The following is a 15,767-nucleotide window of genomic DNA, read 5'->3' as shown; positions in this document are numbered from 1 at the left end:
GGAAAGGGAAGGGAGGCCTCACACATGCACATGGACCTTTTCTTCTCCTTCAGAAATTACTACTCTCCCTGTTTCAGACCTCTTACTCATCACTGCCCTCAAAGGGGATTTATTACGTTTTAACCAAACGGTCCTTCATTTCCCAGGACTTCCTAATCCCCCCTTTGCAGTGTCTTCTCTGTAGGGGACAAGGTGCCTTTTTTTTTTGAAAGAAAAAAGAAGAAGAAGAAGAAGAAGAACCAACCCATCCCCCACAGCACCTTCTATCCTTTTTTTCTCCGGCTCTTCCCTACCGACCCGTCCCTGCAAGAGAAACCGAGGAGTTGATTCTAGCAGTGGGCAAAAGTGAACGCCGACCTGTCTCCGAGCCTGAATGGCCACCTTTGTGCTCTCATAAAAGAGCCCTTTTGTTCCATCATTTAAAAAAAAAAGAAAGGGGGGGGGGGCAGACCCAGCCTGGCTCACCTATGAAGCTGTTCCACTCGGTCTCCAGCTCCCCCTGGTTGGCCAGGCATCCGCGCATGACGTTGAAGCAGTAGTTGTAACAGGGCTTGATGGCCACGAAGCCGCGGCAGAACGGGCAGTACATCATCTTGGTCAGGGCGCGGACCTCTTGGGGCGTGGGGTTGACCTTTGGGGAGAAGCGGGGAGGGGCAATGGGGAGAGGAAGAGACACCGTGTTATCGGGGCTGACCGTCGACTTATAAATTTGTCGGAGGCGATGAGGGACGCCGTTGTTCTGACCAAGGCGTTAGTCCCCAAACCCTTTTTTCTTTATTTCAACGGCTGGGGATTTTAGTCATTCACAGCCTCCCAAACAGTTTGTAAATAATTCCATGGAAGTCTGCCAAAGTCCTTCAGGATAAGTCTGATAAGCACCCACCTTTATCTTCCTTGAAATGCTGCCAATGGCTAAATGTCCAATTAGTTATCCGAAGCCAAAACGGAACACAAATTCAACACCGAGCTTCAGGTTTCAAACCGACCAGTATGAACAAAAGTTGCTTCCTGCAAAGGCTCCTGTCCCTTTGCTCCTCCTTTATGCCTTATGAGAGGGGCCAATCACCTCCAAGCCTTACTCCTGAGTCGCCCCTTTTGTCTTAACTGTTCTTGCCTTCTGGCAGCTCTACGCATAGGCGCACTGGGAAAAGGCTCCCCTTGTTCCTCTGCCTCGCTGATGTCAGATTCTGGAGGCTCCGGAGTCGGCACATAACTCTCAGATGGCCCTGGCCCCATCTCTGTGTCAGGCGCAGGACCCTCGTCCAAGTCCTCCCCAGACCGGCCCATATTCCTCCGCACTGTCCTACTCTGCTGCCAGCTCCGCAGGCTGCCGGTGGACCACAACAGGCATCATCTCCACTTACAAGGCCATAACTAGGAGTAAAGGGAGGTATGGATGCCTCCCAGATATGTCAAGAACTCCTGGAGCTGCTGACAGGTACAGTGAAGGTGTCCATGCTGTACCCAAACTACCTTGGTCCAGAAAATGTGATTAGGAAAATATTAGAATGTGCAGAAATGAACAGATTAACACTTGCAATTAAAGACAAGAATCAATCTGAATATTGTAAAGATATGGGAACTATTTTCTCGATGGTTAGAGAAAAACCATGAAAGCTAGAAATATCTAATAGAGTAGTAAAATAAGGAAAATATCCTAATAGAATTAAACATGATAAGAAGAGGACTGTTATAATGATAGATATATTATAAATACCAATAATAAGTGAAGATCTAAACAAGATAACAACGGAGAACTAATATCAATGTAATGAATAGACATTTTGATTATTGTCGCACAAGAGATCTGTTCCCAGGTGACACACCGTTAAATGGAAGATGAATTGTTTGTACTTATAAAAAAATAAAAAACTTTTACTGTCAACATGTCACACTTTCTTCTGCTGGAGCCCGGATAGATGGGGATCCCAGTCCCAGTGACCCAGTACAATTATTTCAATCATGCCACAAAAAAAGACGTCAACAACACACTTCACAGGTTATTTTAATCTGCTTCACCCACGTGTGTGTGCGGTGCGTAGGCAGTGTAGCACGGCGAGTTCCCGTTTTTAATTTTCAAAAATTATAGACAGAAGGGGAAGAAATCTGTGAGCTTCATTCTGTGAAGTTTCTCCAAGATGGTGAGGACAAAGATCGAATTGGACGGTCTTTACGCTGCCCCGATGACTTGGGCAGTTTGCACAAACATCACACAGAGCAATCATCAAAAACACAAAAGGGCACACAAAACTGGCCCAAAGGCAAATTTGGAGGAGGTTAGCCTCAAAGGTGAATCCCACCATTTAAAGTACAGGGCCTTCTCTGCTCTGCAAAATTATGACAGGCTTCACCTTGTTACAGAGGCAGGGATTACTAGATTTGGCCAAAAAGATCCACACTGTTTTCCTTCCTACAGCCTTCTTCCTCTCTTATTTAATTACCAAGTCCGGGTGATTGTCCAACTTTGGTGACTTTAAAACTTCTGAAATTCAGCTCCCAGAATTCCCCAGCCAGTCATCCAATTCCAAAGTCTTGTTTCCCACCCTTCTTCTTAATTTAGAGCAGGCTTTCCAAACCGGTTGACTTTTAAGACCTGTGGATTTCAATTCCCAGAACTCGACGGCCAGAATTCAGGGAGTCAGAAGTCCTACAGGTCTTCAAAAAGTCCCCAAGGTTGGAGACCCCTTTCCTAGGTGATCCCATCCAATCAGAAAGCGCAGAGCAACCTGGATGAGACCACCCCACCGGATTGGGTAACTCTATGAATAAAAGTAAATCGGACTGCCCAACGTTTAGGGGGAAATCTCCCCATCGCTCAGTTGACTCACGATCTCAGAGGCAGCGACTGGGACCTCATGGCATTAGGTAGCTGGTTCACCTTTTGAGACCCCAACCATGCCATTAAATGCACCTGCCTTATTAAGGACCACTTCTGACCCCTTTCAAAACAACCCCGATTAATCACTTAATTGGGGTGTGGATCCCACGCTGCTGCCAGAATCTATTCATGCCAAAAACAAAAAACAAAAAACAACTTTTTCCTTTTTTTGGCTCCAGTATAATTTGAATGACATTTAGCCATATGGTCTCCATTACCAAGAAATTTCTCTAGTCTATGAGTTGCAAAATATCAGGTTTCTCTCTTGCATGAGTCACTGTGGGGTCTGGCTTACATATTTCTCCCCCACCCCCCCTTTTTCTTCTTCTTCTTCTTCTAAATATATATAATAAGATTGCCTCAAGGTTTGGGCAGGAAATCTCTGTGTTGCCCAGCAATTTAAAGCTGTTGATTTTAATGCCTGTCAGGAGTTCAATAATATTACAATTCCCCGCGCCGACTTTTGCTATTTCCAAGGGGAAATGAGAGGATACAGGGAAGGAAAAGTTCTCATAGCCCAAAGACTTCGAAAGGCACCAAAAAAAAAACCCATGATGCATAAATTCCCATGGACGGAGAGCAGGGCGGTGGGAGGGAACTGAACACAAAACGGCCTCCCAAATTTGCAGCAGGGCCTGGAATGTTGGGTGTCTTGTGTTGATCTGCCCCTTGAAATCAATTAGGGTGAATTTAAACGCTGCCCTTAAAGAGCAGAAGATTTGCAAGGGCCTGCTGGCTGCTCAAGGAAGACCTAAATGTAGAAAATCATCCAGAGCTCTGTCTTCATTATCATCGCCTTTCTCTCTCTCTCTTTTTTAAATTGAACAGAAGAAAAACAGAGGCGCTGCTTGGACCGATCGAAAAAAAAAAACCCTGAAATTTGCTCAGTTAAAGCCAAGTAAATGTGCTGCCTTGTTTAGAACCTTTTGTCTACAGATCTCAACCTCCCGTGAAGATGGACCTATGGAGGAGCCAGCCATGGGAGGGTCGATGGCCCCGATAGATGGATCCTTGACCTCTCTTGTACACGCACTTTCTGACATCGTTTATTCTTTCCTACAAAATGACAACAGCAACTGCACAACTGAAGTCGTCCTCCCCGCCACCCCGGCGCTAGATCTGGACTTCTTGGGGTTCTCCCTAGGATTTATTTTCAAATGTGGGCGGGTAATGCAATCTGGGACCCCCCCCCATGAAAAGGTGATCTCCCCAACCTCAAATTGGTTCGGTGTCAATGCATAAAACATTCATATGCCTATTTTAGTAGTTGCCGTAAAAAAAAATGGCAGGGAGGAAGGAAATCTGGAAGAGCAGTGCAGCAGTTCGAAATGTGGAAGCACATTCCAACTCTTCTCTTTAAAAGATTGTAACTAAACTACCAGAGCTTTTGCCCATGAATATGTTCAATTGGAGAACGCGATTGATGACACATCCAGCAGGGAGGGGGGGGAAACAGGGTCACAGGGGGCTGTAAATTACATATGCCAGAGTTGGCTTCATACAGGGCAGTGCCAGTATGTCGCCTCTAATGAATCCTTTGAAGTTTTTTTGAAGTTTGGCTCCAGAATCATGATTTAATTAGGGCGATTGCTGGAATCCTGACAGTCTCCGAGCTGCCCAGCCCCCCCTGAAGCAAAAGCCCCCACTCACCGCAGAGACTTTGCCCACCACATCCTTGGCCACAGCCAGGCCTTGGGCAAAGGTGCGAGCTGCCACGAAAGCCCGCGTCACCTGCAGCTTCAGCTTTCGTGGGACGTCTCCAAATGGTTTCAGCTGCTCGGTGTACTTGCTGACGCACTCCAGGTACTCGTCCGAAAAGTGATACTGGGGGTTGACCAGGCGGAACATGCGCTCCAGGAGACGGGCCCAAAAGTCATTCAGCATCTCTTCCAGGTTGACTCTGCCGCCCGTGTAGTATCGCTTCAGCTCCACAAAGAGGTCCTTAAACATCTCCGAGTTCTGCATGTACAGGAGGCCATAAGTCCGTACAAACATGTCGTTCAAGGATTTCTCAGCGTTGTCCAGGAGCTCTCTGAAAAATTCTGGAGGGAGAGAAGGAAGAAACTTGACTGCAGGGAACCGGTCGCCATCTCAGGTAACGTTCTGGAGGACATTCCACCAAACTGTTTGGAGGGAACCGGCGGTGTCCACACGTTGGGTTGGAAAGCCAAGATGGTAACCGTGATTGTGTGGTTGAAAAGACCATACCTGTTTTGTACATACGGCACATGCAAAAAAAAAAAAAAAAGGACAGGGGCCTTGGACACAGGATGGTTGTCCCCCATCTTGACCTTCTGACTCTCCTGCAGATGCTATGTCAGGAATATTACCTACAATATGCAGATACTTCTCTATTGTTCAATTAGAAATAGGAATACAAGCAAAAGTTTTAAGCGTTAATCAAGAAGGGAGAATATTTTGAATAGTTTCTTGACACAAGATACAGAAAAAGCCAACTCAATAAGTCCATTTCTTACTTATGCTTCTCACACATATTCCTATTTTGTCAAATCTAGAGTTCCAGATCAGTTTACCCCCAAATAAGCATCCAAACAATGAAGACATCCTTATCTGACATGTTCCTCGCCAAATCAACATTGGTAAAGTTGGCTCCAACTTGGTTTTACCTTTTTGTGCTTTGTAAACCCAGGTCATGTGATCTGTTCATGGCTCAACATTATCCTCCAAACCCAGGAAAAGAAGATTGAATCTACACATACTGTAGAACATGGCTACCACGTCTTCACAAAGTCGAGTCCAACTTCAGAGGTCATCTTCCAGGAGTTCAGCAAGGATGGGAACTATCACAGAGTTGGCCAGGTAGACACAAAAATGGTCTTGGAGGACCCAAGGAAAAAGAAAATCAACCAGCCACAGGCAGGCGGGTTTGGAGCAATACAAGTGTCGGTTGTGGGAATATTCCACACCACGCCTGGAAAATGGGACCTCAGAGAAGAGAGTTGAAAGCAGTGGTGGGATTCACATTTTTTTAACTACCGGTTCTGTGTGGGTGGCTTGGTGGGCATGGCAGGGGAAGGATACTGCAAAATCCCCATTCCCTCCCCACCCCACTAACCTGCTTTTCAGCTCCATTCTCCTGTGCAGGGCAACCAAAGAAGACCCAGCCAATAAGCTGGGACTCGGGAGGCGGAGAATAGATGGGGGCGGGGCCAGCCAGAGGTGGGATTTGCCAGTTCTCTTAACTACTCAAAATTTACGCTACTGGTTCTCCAGAACTGGTCAGAACCTGCTGAATACCACCTCTTGTTGAAAGGTGGGGAGGCCGTCTGCAGCCAGAAAGTACCATAAAGGATTTGTGTTCAGGAAGGGCTACTCCAAGAAATGTCAAGGAAGCCCAACAAGAAATATTTAATACCGCCATGTAATCACCTAAGAAATATCTAATAGGGGACAGGTGTCTATAACACAAAAACAGTTGGCCTTTTCCCAAAGAGCTTCTTTGCAAGATGGCCACCTCCCACCCGTCCTGCGTGGAACAGGTTTTATGATTTAATGTCCATCACCGACAGCTCGGGACTAGCAGTTAAACACTACAAAGGTTCCATGCAAAGTTAGTTTACTGGATATATTAGGCATCCTCAAAGTACAACTCACAGTTATGTTGAGATCCATCTAACGTCCAATCTTTGCCTCAATAGTTGGCTCTCCCGTTTGATGCTGGGTCCAGGTAAGAATGCCCCCCAAAACTCCCCCAGCCCAACCAGAGATCAAATCAGGGACCAATCAGGATTGCAGATGTGACTTCGTGACATGAACTACATCTCCCATGAAGTATTAACTACATTTCCCATGAGGCATTCCCTTAAGGGGGCAGCTCTCATTCCTAAACTAATTACATAATGTCTAACCAGCACAGGGAGAGTGGAGGAATCAGGCGGAGGACGAATTCACGGGATGAGGGAATCCATAAGGGCTGGGATTTGGACTCCGGGCATCAAGCCCAGCCTTTTCCTGGCCAGGTGACAAAGTTGGCGGAGGCTTCAGTCCAAAACTCTTGGGTGTCCTTCTTCTCCAGACCTGGGCCTGGCTACTCTGTTTGAATCACACAGGCCTCTGTGCTTCACCCTCAAAAGGGGAAGTGTTTTCGACTCCAGAGCGGCTAGAAACTGGAGCAGAGAGAGAAAGAGAGAGAGGCAGACGGGGGAGAAATAACGTTGGCCCCCTTTGAATTTAAACCTTGTTTAAAGAAAGGCTGCAGTGGGTTGGAATTTGGATTTTTTTTTTTAAACCTTCAAAGGGCTCCAGCACAAACAAAATTTGACTCAGGACATTTGGGTGGGGAGGTGACTTTTAAAATATATCCAGAAGAAGGAGGGTACTTTTGAATATAGACATAGGCTCTTGGCCAGGGTTCCCCACAAACTTGGCAAACTTCAACTTCAAAGCTGGCTGAGGAACTCTGGGAGTTGAAGTCCTCAAGTCTTAAAGTTGCCAAGTTTGGAGACCTCTGTTTTAAGTATTTGTGGACTTCAGCTCCCAGAATTCCCCAGCCAGCATGCCTGGCTAGGGAATTCTGGGAGTCGAAGTCCACAGGTCTTAAAAAAAGTTGCCAAGGTTGGACACTCCTGGTTTAGAGAAAGAGTTGACCAGGATGACCATTGACCATTGTGTTAGACGAAAACCAGAGGGACTTTAAGTTCCTGCCTCCACCCCAAGGACGGTTTTCAGACCTTCCCTGTCTCCCAGCCTCATCCTCCTCCCCAAACTTGGCTGGGGAATTCTGGGAGTTGAAGTCCACAAGTCTTAAAGTTGTCAAGTTTGGAGACCTGTGGACGTGGCCAACGAAAGAAGAGCTTGAGGAGCAGGAGCGAAGCAGACCCTCAAGACAAAGCTCCTGGTGACTTCGCACCCCACCCCAATCATAAAGTACCCCTTGGCCAGGATTAGCACCAAGGTGTCTCCTCTTTCCCACGACTGGCACATCCTGCCTGCAATTCTCTCCTGCTTTCTTCCATGTTCCAAACCTGAACAGGGTGGGAGGTATTAATTTCTAAATTCACTTAATCATTTTGAAGGCTCACTTCCTCTCTCTCCCCCCACTCCACCCCCAATCCTCTGCCTTCCTGACCTTTGAATCGAAAGGCTGGATCAGTTTTCCTCTTTGGACCGCTTACCTGGAGAATAAAAAAAACTCGGGATCATGTTGGCTCTGAAAATAACCCTGAATACCAAAGGCCAGGCACAGAGGTCTTGGTGCGTGGCCAGTTTTTGTTTTTTTGGCTGGTCAGAATAAACAAAGAGTTGGAAGGGAGCTTGGGAGGTCATCTAGTCCAACCCCCTGCTCAAGCAGGAGACCCTATACCAGGAGTGCCCAACTTTTAAGACTTGTGAACTTCCAACTGCCAGAATTTCACAGCCAAAGTTGGAAATCTACAAATCATAGAAAGTTCGCACGCCAATTGCCGTACACTATTTTGGACAAACAGCAGTGCAGTCTCTTCTTGAAAAACTCCAGTGATGGAACACCCACAATTTCTGGGGGCAAGCTGTCCCACTGGTGAATTGTTCTAAATTCTCTTTATTGCTAACTAGCTCGATACCCGCGCTTCGCTACAAAACTGTGTGGTTGGGGCTTAGTTTTGGGGGAGGAAAATAAGGGGGAAAAATTCTGCCTCTGCCTACCAGCATCCATTGGTATTCATCCGGCTAGCGTCCTGTCAGTGTGTGAGAGAGTTGAGGGCTGTTTGGAAACTGAAACAGTATTTGCTGTGGGAGCAAGAAGGAGGCAGCAAGGAGCCTGGGCGTGGCTTAGCTCAACTATTCTGTACTAAAGCTGCTTGGTGCTGTGAAACTAAAACTGAAATTCCTCTCCTCTGCTTGTGTTTTGCATTTGGAAGAGATTTCTTTTCGGGGGGAGGAGGAGTACAACTCCTTAGCATCAGAGCGTGTTAATAATAATAATAATAATAATAATAATAGTTATAATATAGGAAATACTCTAAATGCTCTGATGGTCATTTGGAAAAATCCTTTCTTAGTGAGCCCCTAGAAGCCAAGAGGAACCTTGGTGCCAAATTTCAAGTTTGTAGGCTTTACGGTTCTGGAGATTTTGTGATGATGCGTGAGGGGCATTCCGCTTTTATATATATATAAACTGCCGGCCGGTTGGGAAGGCCCTGGGTAAGTCAAGAGCCTGGCTGGGCACCCTGTAACCTCAAGCTAGCTCGCCCCCCTCAATTTCTGCAGCAGACCTGAGATTTGAGGTTGAATAAGCCATCGTCCCAAGAGGGCAGCGGCTCCAGTTCTTCTCCCAGCCCCACCCCCCAATCTGAGAGGGCAGCAGTTCACCCCCCATGGCAAGTGGCAGGAGGTAGATAAATACCTACTAGCCCAGGTGAGAATTTGCTCTGAAGGTTTGTTCTGGGTTAAGTATTAATTTTCCCCCTTGGAGAAGGCAGATCGATACTGATTAACGAGCCTCAAGGTGGCCCAGGAATAAACCCTCCAACCTTGGGGGAAGAAAAGGGGCCGGGGGGGTGGAGAGGAAAGAATGGTGGGTGGGCAGGTTGCTATCTTGACAGCTTGAAGGACAAAATAAATTAACGCCTTTTGTTTGTGTTGGGAGCAAGGCTTGTCCTCAAACACAAGCTGGACGTTTGAGAGATTACGTTCTTGTTTTTACAGCGTTGTAAAAAAAAAAGTGTGTGGTTTACAGTGTGATTGGGGGGGTGGGGGGGGCTTGCAAATCAGAGCCTTGAAATTCTCAATGGGGAGGGTGAGCCCGTCAAAGCCCACTGCAGAGGCTGAAAGTGGGGGGGGTCTTTCTTAGGAAGACCCTGGACTAGGAACAGCCAGAGAGCTGTGGCTCCATTCGGCTTAGAATGGAATCATACTGACGGGCCTTGGACAAGGCTGTGGGGAATTGTGTGTGTGTGTGTGTTTGAGTTGTGAGTGTGTGTGTGTGTGTGTTGCTGGGTTTGAGGCAGAAAATGCCCCTTTTGCTGCATTTTTACTGTTGTTATTATTGAAAGGATGACAATGCATGAACCCTTCAATAATAATCAGCTTGGCTTATCGCAACGCTTATTGATTGTCATCTCAGCCACACACAGGAGAAAAAAATTCTAAACAACCATAGAACCCCTTTTTGGGAGGGGGGGGAGAGAAGGACTTTGATTTCTCTCCTTGCAAGGGCCCGAATTCAGATCAAGAAGGACCCTTGCTGGTTATCCTAGCATCGCCCTTCACTGATTTTCCAAATTCTCCTATGATAACTCAGGTCATTTCGCCTTTCGTGGGCCAGAAAATGGGGTTCGTATAGCAAGAGGCCAAGGCAGGCAAAATGCTGCAGAACAAGAATGGGTCCATTCACAAGTTCGGTCCCCCGAGATTTTGGTGGACCTGTGGCCAGAACTGCAAGGCGAGGCGTATACCATCTACGTGCCAGAATCGGGAACGAAGTGTCAGCAGCCCCTGGATGGGGACATCAAAGCAGGTGGGCTCTTCCTGTTAAATCTCCCACCTCTCCAGACTTCAAAAATGTGTGTGTGTGTGTGTGTGTGTGTGTGTGTGTTGGTGTTGGTCTGCGATTCAGTGGAAACCATTTCGGGAGAGAACGATGGGGCTGGGAGACAGGGACGGCCTCAAAACCATCCTTGGGTGGAGATGGGAACGTAAGTCCCCCTGGCTTTTATCGAGCTCAGTGATCGATTCATCCCATTAATCTTCTCATCCCTCCTTATCACCCACCCTGTCCCACTTGTGACTGCAGGACTGCAACTTTGTCCCTTACATCCTTACGATTTATATTGTCCGTTTCCTAGTATGATTTGATGGCTTATTGTACCTGATGACGATCATGAAGTGTTGAACCTGATGGTTCTTGACTCTTGATGAATGTCTCTTTTCTTTTACGTACACTGGGAGCATTTGCACCCAGACAAATTCCTTGTGTGTCCAATCACACTTGGCCAAGAAAGACTTGTGGACTTCAATTCCCAGAATTCTCCAGCCAGCAGAGCTTTACTCTCTTGCGATCTCTTCCTCCGCAATCTCTCCACTTTGGCAGGTAAAGAAACAGGCACAGCTGGCTGAGGAATTCTGGGAGTTGAAGTCCGCAAGTCTTAAAGTGGCCAAGTTTGAGGACCCCTTTCTTAAAAAGTTGCCGAGGGTGGACTTCCTTGCCCTAAACATTTGCTGGATAGCTGAACAAAAGCCGGGAGGACAAAAGTTTTTCTCTGCCCTGGACCGACCGTCTTCCTGCCTCCTGCAATTTGATTCCCCAGCCATCTCCCGACACCTCTCTCGTGTCCTCCCCGGCATCAGAGGATCTGAGCAGGAGCCTTCCTAGGAATTCCAGAGAGCCGTTTGGTCTGGAAAACCATCTGTTAGCACTTATCGGCATAGGAAAGAGAGAGAAGGAGAGAAAGAGAGGAAGAAGGAAGGGAAGGAAGGAGAGGGAAGGGAAGCCCAGCTGAGTTTGCGTTTGTAATTAAAGCAGCTTTAGGGAGGGAGGGGCAAAGAAAATGTGCTTCCCGGGGGAGGGAATTTGGGAGCCATCTGTCCGCCTTGCCAAAAAAAATCCTCCCCCTAAATGTCAATTTGCTGGCCTTTTTTCTTCTTCTTTCTTTGCAGCTGGGAGACAGGCCAGAGCAGGGGCAACCCTGGATGGATTGTTCCTCGCTGGACGGCTGCCCAAGCGCCAGTAAACAGGTCCTTCCCTCCCTTCCACTCTTGGGGTTTTTTTTACCTGCCCAGAATTGACTCCCACACATAACCCCCCCACCCCCCCCAAACACGAAACGATTGGAAGCCAAAACATCCGCTGAATAGTTTGCAGGAACTGGGTACGTCTAGTCTAAAGAAGAGAAGGAAGAGGGGACGGGCGTCTTCTCCAAAAACACCTGAAGGCAGGACAGGAAGCAACGGATGGAAACAAACCAAGGAGGGACCCAAACTGGAATTAAGGAGAACCTTCCTACCAGGGAGGACAAGTGGAACAGAAGTTGCCTCCGGAAGACTATAGAAGGAAGAGATCAGACCTCCGGGCCTTGCTTGTCCATGGAGACCGAGGGGAGCAAGTGGCCAGTTTGAAGTTTCTGGGTGTTACCCTAAAAGGGGACCTGACCTGGGGGGGGGCCTCACATTGCAGCCCTGGTCAAAAGGGCCCAGCAGAGATGATACCATCTGAAGGAAGAAGAGGAAAGGAGAAGAGAGGAGGGGAAAGAGGAGAGAGGGGAAAAGGGGGAGAGACAAAAGAGGAGAGGGGGAGGGGAAGAGGTGACCCAAACCAGCCCTGTCTGAACAAGCCTCCAACACGCGAAACCTTCGATTTGGAAGCCGCCAAGGGGAGCGGAGAGACTCACCATCAAACTTTTTGTATCGCGAACCGAAGGTGCTTTGCAAGTGGTTGCTCAGCTCGACCACGGCGTGGCTGAAATCTTGCCTGCTCTGCTGCCAGTACTTCTCCTCCATGGCCTGGGAACAGCAGGTGTAGCCTTGAGGGCAAACTTTCAGGTGATCACCTAAAAAACACACACACACACACACACACATCAAAGGGAGAACTTCGGTACAGGCGCCCGGTGTCCATGCCAACGCCCTCCTCAACTGTGCCAACCCAGAGAAAGCAAGTTCCCCCACCCGGTGGCTGTTTCGTAAGGACATCATCTTCTTCTTCTTCTTCTTCTCATGGTTCTTAGAACCTGCCCAACCTCTTGTAAACTCCACTCAGGGTGGGTTACTCGAGGTAAGCCTCCGAAAAGTAAGGATTAGGAATAAATCAAAACAAAAACCAAGAGTCATCATAAATCAACCAGCCCACCAGACAGAGGCTGAGTTAAGGGCCCCAATAAAACACATCTGTCTCAAGCAATCGTCTAAAAAGAACCACAAGGGAGCTTCCAAAACGTGGGGGAGAAGGCCTTTGTTTCATCCTTGCACTCAAGTGACCTCAGAGGAAGGTGAACAGATGTGCAAGCTCACCACCACAGCCTGGGGGAGCCAACAAAACCTGATGACTGCCTTTTGCGTGGCGCTAAACCAGGATTCGTGGCTTGGTTGGCAGCCAGGGGCTCTAAACAGCTTTCACGCAACTTCAAGGTACAAATTGTGGCCCTTGCAAGGGGGAAACCCAGCCCAGACCCGCGGGCATAAAAATGCAAGCTTCTTGTGATCTTTGTTTGAATCCTGCCCCTAACCATGTCAACATGTTTTCCGATCAGTCATCTTTTCAAGCCGAGTAATAAATCCATCCTTGAATCCGTGTCTCAGACCAAAAATTGCAGGCTGAGTCACAGACGAGCGTCATGCCTGGCTTGGCGCAGCTTTCCTGTTTTCTACCCTGGAAATTTTATGGGCCAAGGACAAAGAACCAGCCTGTAGCACGCGTCATCTTTTGGGTACCCCTTGTTTGCGCGGGGCTCGTGTTGAAAAAGCATCCCCCATTCCACTAACACCACCTCCAGATTCCATCAAATTGAACAGCAGAAGTGTCGGAGAAGAACAGGCTGAGCTGGATGGAGGAGTTAAACATGTCAACGGTTTAGAATCAGCTGGCCAGCCTAGAAATGCCCTTTGAGCTTTCTCTGCCTATTCAGCTGCATCTTTTCAGATTTTCTGATGCTTGCACTGCGGCCTTATCTGCACAACCCAACAAGTCACGAACAGCCTCAGTTACAATCCCTGATTAGCCAAACATGTTCTGGAAACCCATCCCAGATACTTGGCTCACAGTTCAGTGTGTGTGGTGTCAGAAAATAAACCACAGGCAAAGATGTCTTACGAACAGCCTTGATCCAAAGTCCACCCTCCTCCCATACAGTCCTTGATAGAAAATGTCTTAATTTTCAGAAGTTATCGGTAGGTAGGATCATTCACCTTCATTGTTCACCTTCCATGAGTTCAGGGAAGCTTCCAACGCCCAACGGTCATCAACTGTAAGACCAGAAGGGGCCAACAAGTTGGCCAAATCCTGCCAAGCTCAAGATGCTCCACCCTACTGCCTTGGTTCTTCCCATCAACCTTCCTCTTCGGAAGTACTTGGTCAGCTTTTCTGGCTTAAATGCCGTCCTCGCTCCTGGACACACCAGCGTGCATTGTCCTCTCCTAATGATTTACGACTTCCCCTGAAAATCAGCCATCAAAAGAATCCGAGGCTAATCCAATTTCACACTCAACTTGTCCTGGTCCCCTTATCAAGAGAGATTAAGCTTCCTCTTATCACTGCTAATTAACATGCTTGCTGGAGGATCCTGCTGAACAGAGAAAGACCAAAAAAAGCCTCTGAAATACACAACGGAAGACAACACAAAAGGGGTTGTTTTTTTTTTTTTTCCTGGCTTACAAAAATGGGCACAACACAAGGAAAGCCTCTCTTTGGTCACCTGGAATTATCAGTGGTCCGATCCAGCTAGGAATGACCACCCAAACCAATTGCCCCCAGCCACCACGCTCGTCATCTTCAAACAAGAGAAGATGGCACAGAAAAAGGACGTTCTCCATTATTCATTGTGCAACCGCAATTTTATTTATTTATTTTTTTTGGGGGGAATTGCCTTTCAACCCACAGCTGGAGGGGAGGATGCACAGCAAATCCTGCTTCCATTCCCCACCCACCCCCAATAGCACGATTCCACTTCCACCCACAAAGAAAAGAGGATTGTGACAATAAAATTTCATGACGCCACAAAAACAATTTAACACCCCCAAAAGCTCCTTGGAGGAACTTAAGTACTTTGGGCCTTCTTGCTTTCTTTTTTTGCTCCTCGCAAAACTCCCCAGACATTTTAAGTTATTCCTGTGGTAAGAACTAAAAAAATACCTTGCACAACCCGAGATCGGTGGGATTTTATTTACTTTTTAAACACTCCTCTCCACCCACCCACTCACCCCCACAAACTCCATTTTACTTACTGACAAATTGAGGCTTGTGGATTTACAACGGAAAGAATGCAAAGCACTGAAAAAGGAGCGGGAGAGATTTATGCCTTGCGCACTAGAGCCAAAAGTTACATTAAGAAAACTTAATTCTGTTCTGGAAACGAAAGAAAGAAAGAAATAAGAGAAAGCAGTCTGCCTCTTTACATCGTCCTCCTTCCGTTTCTCTTTCCAAATCCTACTTTTACAACCCCAAGAAGCCTCCCAAACACAACTGCCTATAAATAACTCGTGGGTTTTTTTCCTTCCTTCTCCTTGTATGGAGCAGGCCAAAACAAAAGTCCATTGAGATTTATGGCTGTAATCATAGATCATAATAGGGCGCAAAGCAGAATAATCATTAGGTTTCAACAATGGAACCGAAAAGGGAGAAGGGGAAGAATAGAACTAATTAATAAATCAAGATAAACGTGAAACTTATCTGATGAAAGGCCAGCCTGAACCACTAATCTTCTATAAATCATGCAAAACTAATCCTAAAGCTACAAGCTTAGCTAAAATCTAAACGTTGACTGGATAAGGAAGCCCCTTTCGAAACTTAATTGTAAACTTTGCCACTTTCCTAAACCCCGTGCAAGACTCGTTTGCAGAAAGGCCTCAATCTGGTCTCTGAATTAATTCGTTTTGGGGTCTTGCCTGACATATCCAACCAGCTCAATGGGCCAGGTTCACTGGATGCTTGCAGAGTCAGCCTCTTCTCCAAAGCTTCTGAACGAGAGAAGCAAAGGATGGAAACCAACCAAGAACAAAACCCAACTGAGAACTGAGAAGAAATTTCACGAGAATGAGAACAATTAACCAGTGGAACTGCTGGCCTCCAGAAGCTGTGGATGCTCTGTCACTGGAGGCTTTTAAGAAGAGCCCGGAGAGAGACTAGCTAGAATGTATGGTAACCAATCTCCCAATTGCTGGAAATGTAGGAAAGCACAGGTTGTTTGGCACAAAATTTGGTTATGGCTAAAAGAAATGAGAGGGCTTGAAATTCAGTACA

General features: G+C 47.1%; 1 protein-coding gene across 1 annotated transcript in view; it reads right to left on the bottom strand.

The window, feature by feature from the left end:
• Positions 1 to 15,767, bottom strand: part of GPC4 (glypican 4) — a 41,382-nt gene that overhangs the window by 7,297 nt on the left and 18,318 nt on the right. Inside the window, exons 2-4 of the mRNA XM_026716600.2 lie at positions 12,205 to 12,363; positions 4,529 to 4,920; positions 466 to 631 (exon numbers count right to left, since the gene is read on the bottom strand). Coding sequence (XP_026572385.2) covers positions 466 to 631; positions 4,529 to 4,920; positions 12,205 to 12,363 — 717 coding nt within the window. The remainder of the gene's footprint in view (positions 1 to 465; positions 632 to 4,528; positions 4,921 to 12,204; positions 12,364 to 15,767) is intronic.

The sequence above is a fragment of the Pseudonaja textilis genome, chromosome 12 (assembly GCF_049901715.1).
Source record: "Pseudonaja textilis isolate UNSWEBS1 chromosome 12, rPseTex1.2, whole genome shotgun sequence".
In the NCBI taxonomy this organism is placed as follows: Eukaryota; Metazoa; Chordata; class Lepidosauria; order Squamata; family Elapidae; genus Pseudonaja; species Pseudonaja textilis.
Note: the sequence above shows the minus strand (reverse complement) of the source record. Positions and strands in the feature narration are given on the sequence as shown.